Genomic DNA, 21,973 nt, shown 5'->3' on the forward strand with positions numbered 1-21,973 from the left:
CATTCTGTGTCACTGACAAGAGCAGTTTTGGAAACAAAGCCCTGAAATTAACTGAAACAGATAACCTTCACTGTCTATAATGCATTTAGATGCAAAATTTCACACAAATGTTTCTTTTTCTTTTTATGAACGCTGATCTTGAGCAGTTTCCCCAAGGACCTCTCCCCCCCCCCCCCCCAGCATTTGCACACGGCTCACTCACCACAGACAGAGCCTCGCACTAATCTCCTTAAATGCGGTCTCTCGGGGAGGTAGCGGTATTTGCATCCAAATATGCTGAGGTTTGACGTGTGATCTCCAAAGAAGCGGAGCTGGCGGTACCTCTCTCCACAGCGGTAGCAGAAGTTTGTGTTGCATTGTGAGCAGGTCATGTGGTCGCACCCTTCTGTCCTCTGGATGTGAATCTTTAGGAGCGGAAAGAGGAAGCAGAGAAAAAACAAAAGAAAATGTTAAAAATCCTTTTATTGAATACATAATGTATTCAATAGAAGCAACGTAAGCAACTTAAGAAAAACAAATGTAAAATACCCTCACTGGTATTCAGTAAATGTATGCCAACAGGACCAATGCTTACACACAAAAGCGCTCTCTTCCATGTCAGCAGGACTGTAGACTAACGTGTTACACAGAAGCAGGAAACTGGAATAGACTGATGTTTAACTGCATAATCCAAGTGATGACAGCTTTTGCTGACAGATGCCTTCTCTGACATTCCTGCTCCAAATACATAGCCCAATGGTATACAGGCTTGTACCCCTATAACGTTACCCCTCTCACTCATTCATCCAACTGTAATTATTACGGTATGTACTATGTCTGGAAAGTACAATGGACAGAGGCACTCTATACCAAAACTATGATTTTTTTTTTTTTTTATTAGAGGTGGAAATATATTTCAAAAACTTAGGAGTCAATCAAAAATTTATAGGAGCCAGGGAAAATAGATGTCCTTACTTTTTTCTTCCCATTTTCTTGCTGTTATCTGTTATTATTGCTATTTTGTACTTTTCTTATTAAACAATGGGCTCTTTTTTTATTTTATTTTTTTTCCTTTGTCCAAGTTTTAGTTTAGCTTTCAAATATTTATTTATTTTTTGCTTTTATTCTTTGCTTTTTAGCTTTTCTGAATTTCAGGCTCCCAGGATTTCTCCAGCCCTGACTATTCTGGTGCTTGTTGTTTTCAGTCGCCTGGGCTCACTGTTTATGCTGTTCCAGAAGCAACCACCAGAGGGCAACGGTGACCACTCATACATCTCAAAACACACAGACCTCCCTCCTTTCCTGAGGTACAAAGGATGACATTTTTACCACAGGCCAGTTTAAACAGCCTCAGAGTAGAAATCTCAGGCCACTTACAAACCGGTCTCTTCCACGCTACAGAGCAAGGTGCATGCATCTTATAAACAGCCAGGCAGAAGGACAGTGTAACACCACACAGCCGTGCATGCGTAAAAAAAAAGTTCATGACTAGTAAAAGAAAGAAAAAACAAACAAAAAAGCAGGTGGGGAACAGCACGCTTTAGAGTCATCTGCTTTCAAGGACAAGTGTCAGAATCAGCCGGCGTAAGGGTGGTATGCCTGTTAGTTTGGAGGAGGGGGGTGTGGTGGCAAAAGAGATAGGGAGGGGCAGACGTAGTCCTGATTTAGCATCTGGAGCATTTTCTTGGGAGGGGGCAGCCATAACCCAGTGCCCCCTCCCTAATCTACACATATGCAGATAAGACACAGGGAGTGATTCCATGATGATTAGGTCCCTATGATGCAAAGTTAAGCACAACGCAACTCCAGAATTAGTGCCCAAAGGAGCTGCAAGGCAAAAAGGTATGCATGAGATTGGGTGCCATATTTAAAAGCATCATCGATGGGGGGAGAAGAGCAGAATGCTCCCTTCTTGCCGCCAGCTTCAGACACACATCCAACTGGATAGGCACTGGGGAGGGGGGCAGGGGCAGGAGGGAGTGGATCGGGGCCCCGTGCCACTTGAGGAAGGAGGAAACCACCTGTCAATATTTTGATTATCTACTGGCTTCTCATTAAAGCTATATTCCTTTAGAACTCACACGAACATGAGAGTAGCTATTTACAGAATTTTCTTGTGCAAGAATATAAACAAACCACGGTACACACAATTTTGTAAAAAGTTCTCTTTAAGGCCTTTATTTTCTCAGGAAGCTTCTGGAAACCAACTGTGTTTGGGGAATAAGCAGGAGAACTATCCACACAATTTAGCAGGTGTAAGTCTGCTTGAGCAGGTTTGCTGGGGTAATTTTCAGCCAACTTATGCGCATAAATGTGCTTTGAAAATTGGTGTAATCCAGGGCTTCCCAAACTGTGGGTCAGGACCCCCTCATGGGGGTCAGAAAATCTTCAGCTGGGGTTGTGAGTGCCTCAAAACGGAAGTGCTCTCTTGATGCTGGAAGCAACAGCAATAGCAGTGGAAGGCAGTGCCCACTCGCAGGCCCTGCACTGGGGTCCTGTCCTCCCGTGAGCTCCTGGGGGAACAAGCAGCCCTGCTTGAGAAGGGTTTGGGACCCACCCATTGGGTGGGGGGGGGGGGGGGGAGTCTAAATGTGCACAAGTCAATGAAGATTGCCACAGCTTCTCTTTCCTCATCCACCACCGAACCTACCCAAAAGAAAAATATCACCCCTCTTGTTATCAGCCTTTTCTCTTCTCACCAGGTCTCTGGGCAGGGCCATAAAATTGATGATTTCAGACACCTGAGCTGAAGAGGAGGCTGCAAGGGACTAGGCAGAGACCAGGACTTCTAAAGGACGTAAGTGCTAAGAGAGAGAGAGAGAGAACATGACTATATCTATTTGTATATATATATATATATATCTACCACTGTAAGAGGGGCCCAACTCAGGGTGGGTTGGACAGGGTCAGAGTTACATTGGTCTGCCTAGGGTGCTACAGACCCTTGCACTGGCCTTGGGCATGAGGATTGCTTCTCGCTCTCATCTCTCTCCTCCCTTCCCCTGCTACCCCCCTCCCCCCACCCCACTAATCTTGAGAAATCTCAGGGTGAGCGGAACTCATAAGTTCCCAGGTTTACTTGCCGCTAGTCCTGGGGCCAGGGGGAATGTTTAGAGACGGGGCTGTTTGAAGGGAGGGATCAAATGCAGGAGAGATTGGCTGTGGAGAGTGAGAAAGGGGTATTAAAGAACACTTTCCACTATTTTTCCTGGCACTGGTCAGGCTAACCGGTCTGTAGTTTCCCAGATCGCCCCTGGAGCCCTTTTTAAATATTGGGGTTACATTTGCTATCCTCCAGTCTTCAGGTACAATGGATGATTTTAATGATAGGTTACAAATTTTTACTAATAGGTCTGAAATTTCATTTTTTAGTTCCTTCGGAACTCTGGGGTGTATACCATCCGGTCCAGGTGATTTACTACTCTTCAGTTTGTCAATCAGGCCTACCACATCTTCTAGGTTCACCGTGATTTGATTCAGTCCATCTGAATCATTACCCATGAAAACCTTCTCCATTACGGGTACCTCCCCAACATCCTCTTCAGTAAACACCGAGGCAAACAAATCATTTAATCTTTCTGCGATAGCCTTATCTTCTCTAAGTGTCCCTTTAACCCCTCGATCATCTAACGGTCCAACTGACTCCCTAACAGGCTTTCTGCTTCGGATATATTTTAAAAAGTTTTTACTGTGAGTTTTTGCCTCTACAGCCAACTTCTTTTCAAATTCTCTCTTAGCCTGTCTTATCAATGTCTTACATTTAACTTGCCAATGTTTATGCTTTATCCTATTTTCTTCTGTTGGATCCTTCTTCCAATTTTTGAATGAAGATCTTTTGGCTAAAATAGCTTCTTTCACCTCCCTTTTTAACCATGCCGGTAATAGTTTTGCCTTCTTTCCACCTTTATTAATGTGTGGAATACATCTAGACTGTGCTTCTAGGATGGTATTTTTTAACAATGACCACGCCTCTTGCACACTTTTTGCACACTTTTACTTTTGTAGCTGCTCCTTTCAGTTTTTTTCTAACTATTTTTCTCATTTTATCAAAGTTTCCCTGTCATTTATGAAGGTTCATATTCAGCCGCTATGCGACTCAGCTATCCAGATTAACGTATCCAGCTAACATAGTGCAACTGCACGCTGAATATATTCAGATATTTTAAAGTTAGCCAAGTTTATCCAGCTAATTTTAGGAAAAGGTCTCCAGGATCAGTTTATCCAGCTAACTCAACTCCTCCCAGTTATGCCCCTGGAGCACCCCTAACGTATCTGGATAAATTCAAGCTAAATGTTTATGAATATGAACCTCCCTATTCACATCTGAAGAAGGGATCTAAGTGGTCTTGATAGCTTATATATAATGTTTACACTGATCCAATAAAAGCCATCATTGCCCGCAGAGAACCCAGTTTACTCCAGGAGCCCTACAGCTATTATGTCACAGAGTTCATATTCCAGTCACGAAACTGAAAGTGAAATGCTTTTTTTCTACCTTTTTGATATTTTATTTTATTTATTTATCAAGTTTTATATATCGTCGTTCGGTTTCGCCATCACAATGGTTTACAAAGTTTCGATGTTTAACAGAGTTTCCAAAACATTCGTGTGATTGTTAACATAGGTATTGTAGGCTTTATAAATGCAGTTCAGATGTCAAACTATACAGTTTCAGTTATGTGTTGTATTATTTGCTTGCCTTGGTTCCACATGTTTTCATATGGCCAGTAGGAGGGAAGTAATATCTGAGAGTCATTGGATGTTTTGGTAGGCTTTGGTAAACATCCAGATTTTTAGTTTTTTGAAGGATAGCTAATGAGACCCCCATATTTAAAAAGGGCTCCAGGGGCGATCCAGGAAACTACAGACGGTTAGCCTGACTTCAGTGCCAGGAAAAGTAGGGGAAAGTGTTCTAAACATCAAACATATAGAAAGACATGGTTTAATGGAACAAAGTCAGCATGGCTTTACCCAAGGCAAGTCTTGCCTCACAAATCTGCTTCACTTTTTTGAAGGAGTTAATAAACATGTGGATAAAGGTGAACCGGTAGATGTAGTGTACTTGGATTTTCAGAAGTCATTTGACAAAGTTCCTCATGAGAGGCTTCTAGGAAAAATAAAAAGTCATGGGATAGGTGGCGATGTCCTTTCATGGATTACAAACTGGCTAAAAGACAGGAAACAGAGAGTAGGATTAAATGGGCAATTTTCTCAGTGGAAGGGAGTGGGCAGTGGAGTGCCTCAGGGATCTGTATTGGGACTCTTACTTTTCAATATATTTATAAATGATCTGGAAAGAAATATGATAAGTGAGGTAATCAAATTTGCAGATGATACAAAATTGTTCAGAGTAGTTAAATCACAAGTAGTTTATGATAAATTGCAGGAAGACCTTGTGAGGCTGGAAAATTGGGCATCAAAATCACAGATGAAATTTAATGTGGACAAGTGCAAGGTGATGCATATAGGGAAAAATAGCCCATGCTATAGTTACACAATGTTAGGTTCCATATTGGATGCTACTACCCAAGAAAGCGATCTAGGCGTCATAGTGGATAACACATTGAAATCGTCGGTTCAGTGTGCTGCGGCAGTCAAAAAAGCAAACAGAATGTTGGGAATTATTAGAAAGGGAATGGTGAATAAAATGGAAAATGTCATAATGCCTCTGTATCGCTCCATGGTGAGTCTGCACCTTGAATACTGTGTACAATTCTGGTCGCCGCATCTCAAAAAAGATATAATTGCAATGGAGAAGGTACAGAGAAGGGCTACTAAAATGATAAGGGGAATGGAACAGCTCCCCTATGAGGAAAGACTAAAGAGGTTAGGACTTTTCAGCTTGGAGAAGAGACGGCTGAGGGGGGATATGATAGAGGTGTTTAAAATCATGAGAGGTCTAGAACGGGTCGATGTGGATCGGTTATTTACTCTTTCGGATAATAGAAAGACTAGGGGGCACCCCATGAAATTAGCATGTGGCACATTTAAAACTAATCAGAGAAAGTTCTTTTTCACTCAACGCACAATTAAACTCTGGAATTTGTTGCCAGAAGATGTGGTTAGTGCAGTTAGTATAGCTGTGTTTAAAAAAAGATTGGATAAATTCTTGGAGGAGAAGTCCATTACCTGCTATTAATTAAGTTGACATACATAATAACCACCACTATTACTAGCAACGGTAACATGGAATAGACTTAGTTTTTGGGTACTTGCCAGGTTCTTTTGGCCTGGATTGGCCACAGTTGGAAACAGGATGCTGGGCTTGATGGACCCTTGGTCTGACCCAGTATGGCATATTCTTATGTTCATGTTTCTAATGCGATTTCTGAAAGAGGGACCTCTGTGGTTTCAGAAGCTCATGCACAATATTTTTAGATAATTCACATATTGATCCAGTAATCTGCCAAGAATCCCATGATTAGAATGTGATTTTCTGTGTTATTGTATGTTCTATGTACAATTTAATTTTTGTTATATAGACAGAGGTGGTGGAGGGTTATATTTATTTTATTTATTAAAATTTAGATTCTGCTTCATTCATACAGAATGCCAAGAGTGGTTTACAACAATCAATAAAAACGTCAAACACAAGAATAATCAGAGTCAAAGCCATGCTCCCACCCACGTCACCTCCTCCTTACAGGTCACCAATTAACTCAGCCCACATAAAAATTAGGACCTGCTTGCCATGACAATCTACTCCTCTCCAGCAACATCTCCTCAGCTGTCTCAGCCCAAACAGATCTTCCGAACCCTTGCCTTTTCAGTATCACCCTCAACTTTCTATATTCTGAGCACTGCGTTAAACAGAATCAATTTTGCAGCCTTGCAACATGCCAGCAACTTCTCATTACTCTTACCTCCTTGGACAGATCATTTCACAATTTAGGGCCCACAGAGAAGAAAGCTTGCTTTCGTGTGCTCTGTAAACGCAATCAGTTTTACAGATGGTAAATATTTTTGTGAAAACCAGGCGTGCCTCACCAAATGGAACAGAACTTGGTAAGAAACTGGCAACCTATTGCTGTCGTGCAAGAATCAGCCAGTACAAAGTATTCCCTTGGCTCTTTCAATGTGGTTGGTGCCAAGACATCACTAACCTTTCTTTTTAATATGGCTTTTAATTGACGTTATGGATCCTGAGTTTTATTGAGAAGTATGGCCTGGATTTATCAAAATGCACTAAATATCGCATGCGATAGGAAAAGGGGTGTGTTTTATGGTAATAGGCAGTTTATCGCAAAGTGCGCTAATACCTATGCGAAGCACTATCTTAGCACAAATTGAAATAACTTTTTCACACTTTGCGATAAGTGCCAGTGTATTTCCTACATACAACCACTGGGGGGACCATGTTTGATGGACTCTCTACCTGGGTAACATCAAGCTAGGTTGAGAGAACACGGCACAAATCTAATCTTTTGGTGAATTTCCTCACTCCAAAGGTCATCAAATCTTCACAAGAGAGCAGTGTTCTGTTCGTACGTCTCACTTTGAATGTCAAAGTGGCCCATAACCTCACCTCGAGTGACTAGGTGGGCCTCCCATAGAGATATAAATACCTATCTAATGTGAGAGGGCATTATGGCTAGTCTCTGGCCCAGACCACTTGGCCAAAATTCCTGCCCCAATATCCTCCCCTTTTTCTCATTTGCATCACCCCAAACGTAATGGTGCTTTCGCATGCGTTAATGGAGTTTTTTGCATGCGAAAACGCCATATAGCACTTTGATAAATGACCCCCTATGTTTGTTATTAATTATGAGATTAGAAGATTATGTATAAGAATATGATCTGCTTCAAAAAATATTTTTGACAATGAAATGCAGAATATAAATATATATAAATAAATAAATAAAATAAATAAAAACAAACAACACTAGAGTCCTGTGTTTTTACAGAATCATTATTGGGTTTTATCAAAATATCTTGGGGGGAAGACCATATGAGCCCAAACCCTATGGGCTCGTGCCCAGAGTCCTAGAAACATCTCTGAAGAATAATGCTAAGGATCAGTTTGGGGGGTATGGCTGAAAAGTAAGGAAAAGCCATGCAAATTCATATCAAATTAGCATGAAAGTGGCAATCCAAACAGTTTCTAAGCGACAAATATGGACCAGTATTAACTGGGTTCCAGTCAAAAACAAAACTCGGCAAGTTAAACAGGGTAGGGAATGTTGAAACTGGAAAAACCTGTACTCTGGTGTAGTGCAAGGGTCAGCCTTTTCAGCAAGCCTTGTTAACAAGCACTTGCAACCTTGACGTAATGTGGTTTCAGCTTTAGGTGTGAAATTCTATATACACGCTGATGACATTATTTATATTACCTTGTTCTAGGGACGGTAATATTCAAATTGTCAGAATGCTTTTGTTCTATTGGGGAACGGATGGCAGAAAACAGATTGCTTTTAAAATCTCCAAAAAAAAACCCCCAGTAGTGTTGTGGCTTGGAAAAGTACAACCTCCCTCTGAAATAAAAATTGAGTCAGAGAGGCTTCATCTTCCCATTAAAGCTGAAGTGCGAAATTTGGGATTTGTTTTAGATTCCCGATTAACCATAAAACCCCAAATAAGAGCAGTGGCAGAATCTGCATTTTATAATTGGAGTTTCTTAAGATTTTTTTTTTTTTTACAAAACCAGATTTTAGAACTGGTCTTAACTTTGGAGTATTATAATTTGCTTTATTTAGGGGCCCCCTAAAAAAAATCAATTCAGGTTTTGCAGTTAATCTAAAATGCTGCTGCAAGGATCATTACTGGATCTAATATGAGGAAACAAATTTCTCCGTGACTCTAACAATTACATTGGTTACCTGTGTTTTCTAGTGAATTTTCTTTAAAATCTATATCTTAACTCATAAAGTGAGTTATTCGGAAGATGTCTATTGCGTCTCTAAATATCTGGTTCGGTATGATGTATCTGGATCCGTGTGAATCAATTCACTGTCCCCTCTGAGAGATCAGACTACAAGAGACACGACTGAGGGCCTTGGTAGTCACAGCCCCGTCTGTGGAATGGGCTGCCAGAGGTTTTGCAAACTTAGGGCTGGATTTACTAATAGCGCCGGGCTCTTTGAATCCCGCGGTAACAGGGGGCTGTCCTGCGATAGCCGGCAGCGACTGCACCTCTGCGGTGCGATCGCTGCCGGCGTCGCGCCAAATAGCCACACCATAAAAGAAGGAGTAGTTATTCGGCGCGAAACTGGCAGCGAAAAAGACGCGTACCTTTCGCTGTCGGCGAAGTCTTCGCGGCGTCAGCCCCGGTGCCGCCCCCGACTCCTCCTCTTCCGGGGCTGACTGCTCCTCTTCCGGGGCTGACTCCGCCCCGATCTTGGTAGCGCGTGCGATCCGCTTGGAAAATGACCCCCTTAATGATTATTTAGCATTCCAAAAACTGATGGAAACCATGCTGCTTAATAATGCATTTTTAGATGTATAAAAGCTTTTAAGTTGAAAAATTTTACTGACAAGTTATTATAGTTTTAGACATTTTATTTTATGTATATTTTATTGTAGGTTTTCAAATTGTGAAAGTGAAAGTTTGGCTTTTGTGGAATAACAACAATACAAAAATAAGCAAACAGTTTATCGCATCAAATCTTCACGCTGCCTACCATCTACACTACAGACCAATCCAAGGGGTGTTCCACCAGACATCTGGATGGAACAGCTCCGAAAAAAAGATCACGTAGGCATCCCCTGTGTTACCTAAAAGATACAGACAATGCCAACGGGCAAAAATAAAACTGCCTATTTAGACACATCAGAAATGGGAGCCGACCAGCACTCTACCCAGTGAAAGGGACCTTTCTGGAAGAGCTCTTTAAAATACCCCTTGGCAAAAGAAAAGAAGTACAAGTGTTTTCACTGCCTCTTACCAGGCAAGGCGGCACAAACAAGAAACAATACTCTGAGGGGGTCTTCATTGGAAAAAAAGGAGCAGGTTTATTTTTAGTGCTGCCCCATTTCACTAAAGCTCTGGGTTCTGTTTTCACTTCAATCTGCACTCTAAACTCTGGGGGTAAGAAACACTTGTCAAGCAGTTATAAATTCCTCTCTGGCGAAAGGCGAGATGGGTTTTATTTATAGACTGGTATATTTTTTTCTTTCATTTATCCCCCTCCCCAGTTAAGACACTGGAAAATGCAGGTCTGATTAGCTATAAGATATTGCTGACTGCCCATTCCAAATGGAGTTGCCCAGTTGGCACCAGGAGCTCTCACCAGCCCACGGACTGGGTGGAAGTCTCCAAAATAAATTTTTGTTTAGATATATATATATATATATATATATATTTTTTTTTTAATTTTAAGAAATGATTCATTACACATCAGAAAGATAGAAGTTAGCACAATGACAGGCCGGGGAATCGAAACGTCAACCATAAATAACTACGCAGACGATTCGGGCTGACCTTTTCCAATGGATTTACATGCAGAAAACACAGTTCGACGAGCGGAGATGGGCTTTTGAAAGTTGCCTGTGGCTGGGGGTGGGGTGAGTGCACACATGTAAAACCGTGCGCAGAAGAGATTTTGCATATTCTTCTATGCGCGTTAGACAGAGGCCTTTCGGGGGCAGAGCTGGGACGGGGAAACCATGGCTCGTACTTTTGATTTTCCAAAGAAGCCGCATTTACAGCCAACGAGCAGGCGTGTCGGGCACCGCGCTGGGTTCTATGCACGTCCGCCCGCACTCCACGTTCGTTACGTCCGCTTTGAAAACGTGGGCTAAGGCCTGGGGGTACTTCCTACGCTGCGCGGACTGTGACCTGATTCAGGCTGTTATAAGGTCATCCCTCTTTTATCGTTTAATAGAGAAAACATTCTCCCTGCCAGATGCTTTACAATGTCCTCAGCAAGGTGGGTGGGAGGGTGGGGACCGGATTAAAAAAAAAAAAGCTGGGGTGAGGGAATGGGAAGATTTCCCATGGAGAGGGCCAAGGATACACAATATTAAAATGACACCCCCCCCTCCTTAAGAAACCCAGAGATATAAACTTTCAGAATGTGTACTATAAAGCACAGATCAAATCCAGGATTTTATGAGGAGGAAAGAAAAGATTTGTCTCCTCCACCCGAAGAACAAATGAGATTAAGAATGCACAGTACTTTTTTTTTTTTTTTCCTGGGGAAAAAGGTGCCAGTGCTCACGGGCAAGGCCCTTTTTTTTATTTTAGGGTGGGATGGGAACAGGCGCCCACCCGGGGCCCCGCCCCTTACAACTGGCTGCACAGCCTATGAAAGGGCCAGCACCGCTAATACTGCACACACCAAGGAACCTCCTACAGGGAAAAGGGAACAAGCTGGACCGCTACATCTCACTGCCAGAAACTACACGCCGGGGGGAATACCCCCAGCTCGCCCACACAGGCAGAAACATGGACAGACCCTCATCAAATGCAGAATAAAAGTGACCACAAGTTATAAACAGAAACTGAAGCCTGAAGAAGCCGGATGCCGCATGCAGCACTGGAGAAACAGAAATAGAGATGCATTTCCTTTCTGCACCGTACAAAATACAAATGATACAAGAGGTGCTGCACATTCAAAATCTCCCAAAGCGGACATATCTGAATCACTACACCAAAAGGAAAAGGCTTTTTCCCCCCTACCTTTATTGTCTGGACAATTTGGACCCTAACAACCCCCCCCTCCCCCGATGACAAAGGGGGGGCTCAGAAGCTCCAACATAAAATCTTCTCCCCGTACACAAATGGATGAGGATGATGGGGGCTTGGTGGCCCTCATACAAGATCTCCCTCCCACACACACAAAAGAACAATGATGGGGGGGGGGGGGGGGGGAAGGGAGGGAGGGAGGGAGGTGTCAGCAGCCCTAACACAACATTTCCCCTCCCCCCCTCATGCTACTTTGCCCTCTCCCTCTTCCCACTTCTCCCCTTCCCCAAGAGTCCTTTCTGTCTGGGACTTCCCTCCTCCTAGCACGCAGGCTGAATCCTGGCTCTCTTTTCCCGGCATCAGTCCCCTCCTCTCTCCCACTTCCATGCCCGGGCAGCAGTCTCTCTTCCCTAAGTCCCCTCTCTGTGCAAAACAGAGGACACAGGGAGGGGGGAGCACAGGTAGCACTGGATCTTTTTTTTTTTTTTGGGGGGGGGGGGGGGGGGGAGACAACAGGGCAAGTCAAGCTGTTGGAGGAAAAGGTACCAGAACTCAGTACTCGCACTGTAGCTCCTGAAAAAAAGCCCCGTAATGCAAATGCACCCTGCGCATTATCAGGAGCTTAGATTAAGGTGATTTTACTTATCGCTTAGCAAAACCAATTACACCACTTCTGTCCCTTAACGTCTCTTTGATCTTGGCAAGCTTAAGTAGAGGTCTTAAGAAATAAAAATCACCACTGTATATTGCTTTGGAGATTAGATTAGTTGTTGCTAAAGAACAGCACAAGGTAGGGTATGTTTCAACGGTAAACATCCATTAGTCCTCTCCAAACTGCCCCTTATTACATTTTCTGCAACCTGCACGTCAAGGTCTGCCGGCTTCGAAGACAAGCAGAGACGAGCACTGGAGCTGGAACTGACTAGTCGGGTTCTGCTTCCTTTGTCCCCGATGGAGTAAGGTGCATATTTTTGTGCATTCAACTTTAATCCTGATGTAATGAGCTCAGTGTACAATCACGAATAAAACCGTGCACACAAATTAGCGCCCCTGCGCACAAATCTCATGTTAATCGAGGCGTGGGCTATGCAGAAAGGGGCATATAGTCTTAACTCATGGAAGTTTAGCTCCTGGTCAGAGGTCAAGTTTCTGCGGCCAGTGTAAATCTGTTGGGCTGAACCTGGAGTTCATGGTAGAACGATCCTGCCCTCGGGATTTACACACACACAAAACATGATTCATGCATGAAGCATGTTATCTCTGCATGATTTATGCGCAGAAGACATGCTTTGTGCACCAATTGTGTTGTATATGTGCTAAGCGTGACTCTGGGCACACTTTTCCGAGTCAGTGCACCTTTTTTAAACTCCTGATGCATTACCTTACTGCATCAGGAGTTAACTGGTTTAGCATGTGAGGAAGAAAATGCATGCTGAAGCTTCTGTCAGCTGAAGCAGAGGAGTGCATGGGACAGTGACAGACTTTAGATGAGACATTTAAGAAACTTGCCTGTGCATTAAAAAAAAAAGTTTGCCATCTCCATAAGAGGCGTAAGTTGCAATCTTTTCGTTCCGGCCTGGTGCCAGAATTGCCGTAGCACAGCATAATCAGTTATACGTTCTTTGAAAACGGGAACGCGGCCTGCAGTTTCCACTGGCAGAAGGATACCATCACTTCCATTAACCCAACAATGACAAGAGAGCTTCACACAGGGCTGTAAAAGGAGCATCGATTATCTTTACAAGGCATGACATATGCATGTGGCAGACACAGCTGCGCAGGGCTGTCTTTTCGGCTTCCATCGACAAAGCAAAGCAAAAGGCCAGGTATCAGCACCACCACCCTGTTAACCTGGTCCCTTGAAAACCTACCAGCAGAGGATTCACTTCACATGCAAGGCACTAAAATTGCACATCCAAAGGCACAAAAAGCTAACTGTTCCCTCTCTTCTCCTGCGCTCTTTTCCATATGTATCTCAAAGCTCCCTTCTTCCCTGAGAGAAAGCTCGTTGAAACTTCCCAGGAAAGGGGATCTAGGGAGGCAAGTTACTTTGTTTTCCTTTCTCAGGTGCTGAAACCTGGTAGAACTTTGGTAATGAAATGGTGATAATGCACCTCTGGTCCTGGGCATGGGGGGTCTAAACTCCCGCTGGCTCGACAGACATCATGCGCTCGTCCTCAGGCACTCGCCACCCTAACACTGAGGGGCTGGGCTACCTGATGATTTCTGGTGATTATCGTCTGCAAAGCTTTAGAGCAAAAATTGGCTGAAAACTGCCACCAACAAGTTCAGATGTTTAGGAATCAAACATTACAAAACTGACTGCAAACAGAAAGTGCTGGATGAAGCCGAGTGTCCGGGCAAATGCAGAATCCTCATTGAAGCCTCATGCTTTCCATTTCGCTAAATCATTTTTTGTTGTTTTCTAGACTGAGTTTAGACCTAGATTTTAAAGTTATTTTATGGCGAGAAAGCAGCATTATGTGTGGTTTCATCCTCTTTCCCCTGGAATGAGAGGGTCTGACTACGGAGCTGTGTGGCACTGCTGAAGAGAGATTGTTTCAGGGTTTTCTGTTCCGAAGTTCAGTGTCTTAGGACAGGCAGTGAATTCTCCACTCCTCTGTCCTACAGGTCTGAAGGAACCCGTGAGTTCCCACAGAGGGCTGCAACGATTCTCAGTTTTCTTTCTAGGCTCATCTACGCATCCTGCATGGTTCCCCTAATTTCTCTACCTTATTTTCTCCTTGTCTCCTTCAACATCAAACCCAGTATCCAGTTTCTAAGTCTTCAGTGGTCACAAACCTTTTCTCTCTCTCCACGTGCTAAAAATTACATACTCCAAACAGAAACAAAGGAAAGAGCCATTCATGCCTTACCTCTAAATTCAACTTTCAGTCAGCGGTAGAACTTTATTTCCTTCTAATCTTAATGGATGACTCCCCTTACCCCATCCATATTTCCCAATGTGAAAAAGTCCATGCGTCTTCTGTGGTCCCATGGTATGCGTGGAAAGGGCTAGTCGGTCCCTAAGTCAAACCAATCACCATGCCAATCATTCTGAAAGTTGCAGGAGAGCGCATGAGGAAACAAGAAGGCCTCTGTCCCATAATTTTGTGTGTCATCATTTATTTTTTTAAAAAAAACCTCCTTGCATGCAGAAAAATGAATTAGACAAGTCACAAGGTGCACACTCAAGCCTTGAGGCAAAATATACAAGCTAGGCTCTCACTGACACACCCTGCAGAGCATTAGCAAAATAGCTTTTGATGTGGCGCAGCAAGATAATAGATCACAAGTCATCAGCTTTATTATTGCTTCTCCCTCATAACAATGGCCACTGTATGACAAGCATAAATGGTACGTTATTTAAGACATGGTATTACAATTTTCTGGTGCTTCCTGTGCATACAGGAAAGAGACGTTTTTGATATGAGACTCTCTTACCTTGCATTTTGGACATTTCTGGGCATTCCTCTGTCCATGTTCAACCTCATTGGCCCAGTGTCGCAATAGCTTGTCTCCTTTTCTGTACTCTTTACAGTTTACGCCTTCATGCCAGGGAGAGTGGCACTTAAAACACCAGACAAATTGGCAAGACGGGCACTGGATCTAGAATGATAAAGAGCAAAAAAAAATAAATCTGGATGTTGGGATTGGCGTAACTAGAAGTAAACACAGAAGTTATCTTTGTGAGAAAGTCTCATTAAAAAAATGTATACTGTGCTTCTCTTAGGGAAGCACTGACTGATATCTGTTTAATTCTTTTATAGCAAGCTTGGTATTTTTCTGGTGCAAAATGTACACATGACACAATTTGTCTAGTTTCAATAAATTGCATACAAAGCTGATACCATGTGGGTTTCCTGTCCCTCCAATGTTACCATTTTTCCAATAATACCAGGCTCATGTTTCCAGAGAATATTACAGACCAGGGAGAGAATTAAATATCTAGCCTGGAGATATGCATAGAATTGTTTGGAATCAATGTTGTACTTATCCTTGAGTTCCAAAAAATTTAGCTGTTGCCTATCTTTTTCAAGCAACAGGTGAATCAAATGTATCCCCTTTGATTCCCAATCTCAAAATACTGCATTATGCATCCCAGATATAAATCCTTTATTTTCCTTCAAAGCGAGCTAGGCAGAGATTCTATGACTTAGGGATAGTTTACCACAAAGCCATATCCAGATTTGCAAAATAGGTCTAAATAAACCACTCAGTCTGTATAAAGGAGAGAGCCGTGAAGAATGCGCATGAAGCAGGTATTTTACATCTAACAGGGAAGCCAAACTCCATTTTCCTAGGCATATATTGGATGTTTGCCAAAGTCAGTTTCTGAAATGTTATAAGCCATACTGTACAGTTTTAAATTGCGTAGCATAAAACCTCCCATATTCAAAGGTTTCACTGAGGTGATTAGTGCTATTCTTGCTGTCTTCCCTGCCAATAAACTTTCCTAACAATGCCCCCAAAAATATTTAACTCACTGTGCAGCATGCATATAGGTAACAGCTGAAAAACATACAACCACTTAGGAAATTTCATATGAAACAAAGTTTACCCTCCCAGTCAATAAATTAGAAATTTGGACCAATCAAACAGCAAACTCATAGTGGGAACAAGTAACAGAGATACTTTTCTGTAAAGTGGTTAAGTCTGCACACAGAATAATTCCCACGTATTTATGAAAATCCTCCGCTCACTTCAAAGAAAACTCCTGCCCCCACAAACCTTTAATCAAATGAAAGATCAGCATAGCTTCAGATTTATCTGTATTTAGTTTTAATCCTGCTACCAAACAATATCTGGAAAATTCCCATAATACTTCCTGAAAAGAAGAAACTGTATTAATAATTAGGGATGTGCATTCATTTAAAACAAATGTGCAAAACGCAATGAATAAGGTCAATTTGTTTCATTCGAGGGCCCCAAAATGAATCGGGGGCCCCCGAATGAAACAAATCTTATTTTTTGCATTCATTTTAAATGAATACATCGAGTCTACACCTGCGCCCGAGGCCAGGGTCTTGTCTAGGGCACAGGCTGAGGCCCAGACCAAGGCAGTGGCCTACACCCGAGCTCGACGCCAGTGCCTTGGACTAGGCCAAAAGCTGGGGACTTGCCTAGGGCATAGGCCGAGGCCCAAAGCAGGGGCCACAGCCTAAGCCCAATCGTGATGCTGGGGTCTCGGCATAGGCCCAAGCCAACAACAGGGCCTCGGATGAGACCCCATAAAAATTAAAACAAACTTAATCAATCAGTCAGGTATCCAACAAAGGCTAGAGTTTGGGTCTGACACCGCAGCCCAGCTCAGAGGCTGGGGTAGCTATGCCAGGGCCTCGATCTGGACCCAAGTCCTGATGCCGGAGCCTCAATTCCTTTCCAGGACCAATGCCAGGACCTGACCCGGAGGCCAGGTCCCAACGCTGGGGTCTTGGCCCAGGCCCAAAGCTGGGACCTGATCCAAAGGCTGGGTCCCAATGCCAGAACCTTGGCCTAGGCCAGAGCCCAGACTCAGGCCCAATGCCGGGGCCCTCGGCCTAGTCCGGAACCCAAACCTAGTCCCAATGTTATGACCCGGTTCTTTCTCCAGTTCTTCTCTGGCAACTGACGCCATCAGCTGGGATCACGTCGGAGTTAACTCCAGCGCATTCACCCCAGAGGGATGGCATCATTTTGATGTATGGCATTGGACGTGGGCATCCGGATCTGGCCTCCGGCCTGGGCTGTGGCCTTGGCCCGGCGATCTACCAAGTCCTCAGCCTATGCAAGACCAAGGCTTTAGCCTGGGCTTAGGCATCGCCAGTGGATCCCCACCAGACCAGGTAAGTAGGGGTCCGAGGGATCTTAGCCCTGGCAGTTTTCCAGGAGGGTGGGAGGAATGTGTGGTGGGGGTCAGGAGGCTGCATTTTAATTTTTCCCTTATTAATGTTCGATTTGTTTTTTCACATGAATGACATGAATCAGACATTCCATGAACCAAAATTTGTGCGAAAAAAACCTTCTGAAAATGAACAGAAATAGAAAACACATTCTTAAAATCTCTGCACACCCCTATTAGTAATGTGAGCTAGAATAGTATCCGCGAACACTGCCAACTTAAATTCAATACCTCCTAACTTTATCCCAGAATTGTGAGCACTTGCTTTAACAAAGTATGAATGGCTTCAGAGACACAGGAACAAAAGCAGGGATAGAGGGCAACCCTTCTAGCTCCTCTTTATCGTGTTATGTCTTTAGAGAACACCCCATTCACAAGTACTGATGCAATAGGATTATGGTATAGAGCCTGAATCACCTGTATAATAAGTCCCGAGAAACCAAACAGCTGAAGCATTTCAAATAAAAAGGCCCTATCAACTATCAAAGGCTTTCTCTGCATCAAAATTAATGATAAAGGATTGCATTTTATGCCATATGCAATATTTCATAGCGGCCATTTTTTTTGGCACATGAACCACAACATACCTCCTCTTTGTCAAATCTACTTGCTCCTCTGTTATCAATGCAGGTAGGAGTTTTGCCAATCTTTCTGCCATTATTTTGGCCAATGGTTTAATATCCAAGTTCAATAATGAAATGGGGCAATAGAATTCATGGAGCATAGAACCTCTACTGGCTTTGGAAGAACAATCTCAAAAACAATAGATTTCACTGGTCAAAACTTTTCTTTTCAATTATAACCACATATATAGCAATGCAAATATGATGTTTGTAGGACCTACACTCCATGGGTTTGTATTTCAATCAAACTCAATCTGGTTATGGTCCATTTACTTTATTAAATTGTGAGTCCTTTTTTTAGGTATATTTTTTGAGAGTGTGTTACACTTTGTGAGGGTTTCTGGAATACATGAGTGTTTGGGCAGTTTTTTGTGATCGAGTTTGGAAGAACAATAGCAGCTTTTGTTTACATTACAAGAAAATCCATTGTTTCCCACAAGGGCGTCAAACATCTGACCTAGTGACAAATATACTTTCTCGCCCAAACTTATGTACATTTCTGCTAGCATCCCATCAGATTCTGGGGCCTCAGACAATTTAGCATGAGCTATACCTCTCTGAACTTCTGCTAGTATAAAGGGACATTCAAATTTTGTAACTGGGCTTCTGACATCTGTGGTGGTGAGGCTTCTTTCAAATAAGATCTAATATTCTTTAATAGAATGGATTCCATTTTATAAGATTTGAATAATACTTATGAAATACTTTTGCACTGGAATGTATCACCTGTCATTGACTCAATATGTTTGGACCCAGACTAATTTTTAGTCAAATTAGCAAGCAACTTGCCTGCTTTATTATCTTTTTGGTATGTTGGTGAAGTAAAGAATTCAGGGCATCCTGTGTGGCCAAAAATGCGGCTTTATGTACCCTAATAGAGTAGTTAGCAAGTCTTTCTTTCTCCATCCTCAGTTGTGCTTCTAATTTCAAAATCTCCTATGTCATCTTGCTTTTCTTCTGCATTGCAAAGGAAATAGCCTCACCACTTTGGTAGCTTCCCAAAAAAGTACATTAAATTCTACATAGTCATCCCATTTCTTTTGCAATAGACCTTGAAATTTGCCTCATGACATAAATAAGTGGGAAACTGCCACCTTCTATTTTGAGTTGTTTGAGCAAATACCTCCAAATCACACCATACCATAGCATGGTCAGAAAACTCTAAAGGCCCAATTTCCACACTCACAATCTTTGAAAAATTTGCACAATTAAAAAAACAAACAATCCAATCTGAATTGACAATTCTGAGCTCTCGAGATATACACAAAGCACTACTTTAGTGGATGCAATGATTTCCAAATATATCTATTAACTTCAGGTTCTGACAAAGAATTGGAATACCTTTAGTTGCTTTTTATTTTGGGCCACTAGGATGGGAGTCCTGTCCAGATCAGTGTTATGTATAAAGTTAAAATCTCCCCCCAAAAGAAAGAATCTCTGTGAATACTCAAGTAGTAAATGAACCAACTTTGTGAAAAATCATGAAAATATACATTTGGTGCATGAACACTGCAAAGTACAATAAGTTTATCATATAAAAAGTATTTTCCATTAAACAAAATGACATTGTGGGTCTTGCACAATTTTGCCTGTGTTATAGGAGACAGAATTTTACATTAAAATAATAATAGCAGTGCTTTTATATCTTGATGAAGTATGGAAAATTTGGCCCACCTGCTGTCATTTAAGCTTCTGATGCTCTACCTGATCCAGTTCGGTTTCTTGAAGCATGCTATATAAGCCTTATGGCTTTGTAAAGGCTGCAGAAAACCGTGAACCTTTTAATTACAGAGTCAATCCCAAATGCATTCCTTGTAATACTACCTTATATTGTCTTAACTATAATCTATATCATAAAACATAACTTGGACTTCCGAGTATATGCATCTTACCAGGTCCACTATGCTCTCCCAGTCTAGATCACAGTCCTTTAGTTGAGATATACAAAGTTCAGCAATGAGTTATCATCCAAACCTATGTCGTATATAGAACTGCCCAGAAACCATTCTCAATCAAGCCCCTTAAGTTCCCTCCCACAACTCCCCTTCTCTCCCCAAAAATATGCCCATAGTCATCAATCCCACCCAATCATAGGTGAACATCACACACTATGTGGTGGGTCCCCTTCCCTTATCCAAAAAAAACCCTCCCGGAAAATAAGAGCTTCTCACAAGACTCATATAAACATAGAAGCACCGCCACTCATCCAAAAGAGTACAACCTTCGAGTATGGACCACAACAGGCATAAAAGAGAAAAGCAAAAAAACAAGACAAGACAACCTGAGGACAAAAGAAGGAAATAAAAGAAGGAAATCCCTTACTCAAGAGGAGCAAAAACCAAGATAACAGATAGCTACAAAACAACTGCCCTCAGAAGCCTTAGTACTCATGTAACGCGTAGATCCACTCCCACCCACAGAAAAATAAAATCCAAATTTCTTGTGTCAAGAAAAACCAATAACTCTGTAATAATAAGCCTGTAGACATCGATCATAGCATTAATTCAAAGTAGTATCGGCTTGTGCATCTAGCTACACAGCTCCATGCAGTTATGCTCCAACGAAAAACAAGTGTCTTCTGCCTGGCATCTCCAAGAGAACTGACTGGCAGTTATTTCAAAGGCAAATTCGTTTCTAATAAGGAGCCCACACCTCCAAAGCTCTGCTTTTATAAAAGCTAAAACCCTTCTCATGGACAATATATACACCTATATTTAAAGACTCAGATGAGCCAAAACAACAGAAACTGGAAGCACAATACTGTCCAAAGTCTCACATGGTGCTCGTGCAGCTCACTGCCATACTAAACAGCCTAAACCACAATATTTCAGATTGCAATTTACTTAGATTTAAGCTTGCTCAACCACATATTTCATAAAGCCAGCCATATTTCTTGCAAAAGTGCAAAAATAAAAATGAAAATACTGCAGCACTAAGTAACTTATGTTGCAACAGGAGTACACAGCCCAATTAAGATTTCCCATATTGTTCTCTAAGAGATATAGCAAGGGTCACTAGCTTCATCCCTGGCCCAGATTCTGGAGAAAAGTGTGCGCTGTATCCCTGGTTTATAAAAACAAAGTTTTCCCATCATAAAGCATTGGAAATTATGCCAGGAATTGAAGTGTAAACTTAATTTTAATTTTAGTGAGTGGCACACAAATGAGGGGAAAAACGTTTATGCTTGGCCACCACGGATGCTGCATAATCTTGAAATAAAATCATTTTTTCCTGTTATAGAGTAGTTCACCCTTCTTATATGCTCCCGTAATTTTGGTCTTATGAGTAAAATTTTAAATTTTTGCTATTATATCTCGATAATGATTATTAGACTAGGCCAAAGCATAAAGGATATGTGCCCTTTCCAGTCTCAGTGGACCGTGGTAGGAATTCAGCTGTAGTTCACTCATCAACCACGACTCAAATGCATCAGGAAGCTCCATATCAGTAATAGTCTCTCCTCCATGAGTGGTTTGCTATATCAAGTTCCTCTTCATATTTTCTCACTGCAGATTTCAAATTCTAATGCATTTATCTGGTCATCCGCACTAGAAACTCTCAATTCCAATTTCCTTAGCTCATTTGTTAGTGTTGTCATCCAGTTTCTCAAGCTCATTTTCCAAAGCAAGGACCATCCCCTCTGTGACCTCTTTCACCAAACATTCTCTTTCAGATTGCATAGAGGTCTCGTGCGCTACATCAGCCATCTTAGGTACAGTCACTATGATCCTGACTCTCTCTTTCCACACAGTTTTAGTTCCCATTGCGAAGAATTTTAAGTTGCTGTTACCGATGGGAGGCAGGAGAAAAGTTCCAATGAGTTCCTATAACTTCTTTCCAAGAATGATCAAACTTGGATGCAAGATA

At 42.2% G+C, this 21,973-nt stretch overlaps 1 protein-coding gene across 1 annotated transcript in view; it reads right to left on the bottom strand.

Moving 5' to 3' along the window:
* Positions 1-21,973, bottom strand: part of RNF217 (ring finger protein 217) — a 250,558-nt gene that overhangs the window by 34,259 nt on the left and 194,326 nt on the right. The window contains exons 3-4 of the mRNA XM_029596389.1: positions 15,047-15,211; positions 203-404 (exon numbers count right to left, since the gene is read on the bottom strand). Coding sequence (XP_029452249.1) covers positions 203-404; positions 15,047-15,211 — 367 coding nt within the window. The remainder of the gene's footprint in view (positions 1-202; positions 405-15,046; positions 15,212-21,973) is intronic.

Source organism: Rhinatrema bivittatum, chromosome 3, assembly GCF_901001135.1.
Source record: "Rhinatrema bivittatum chromosome 3, aRhiBiv1.1, whole genome shotgun sequence".
Classification (NCBI taxonomy): Eukaryota; Metazoa; Chordata; class Amphibia; order Gymnophiona; family Rhinatrematidae; genus Rhinatrema; species Rhinatrema bivittatum.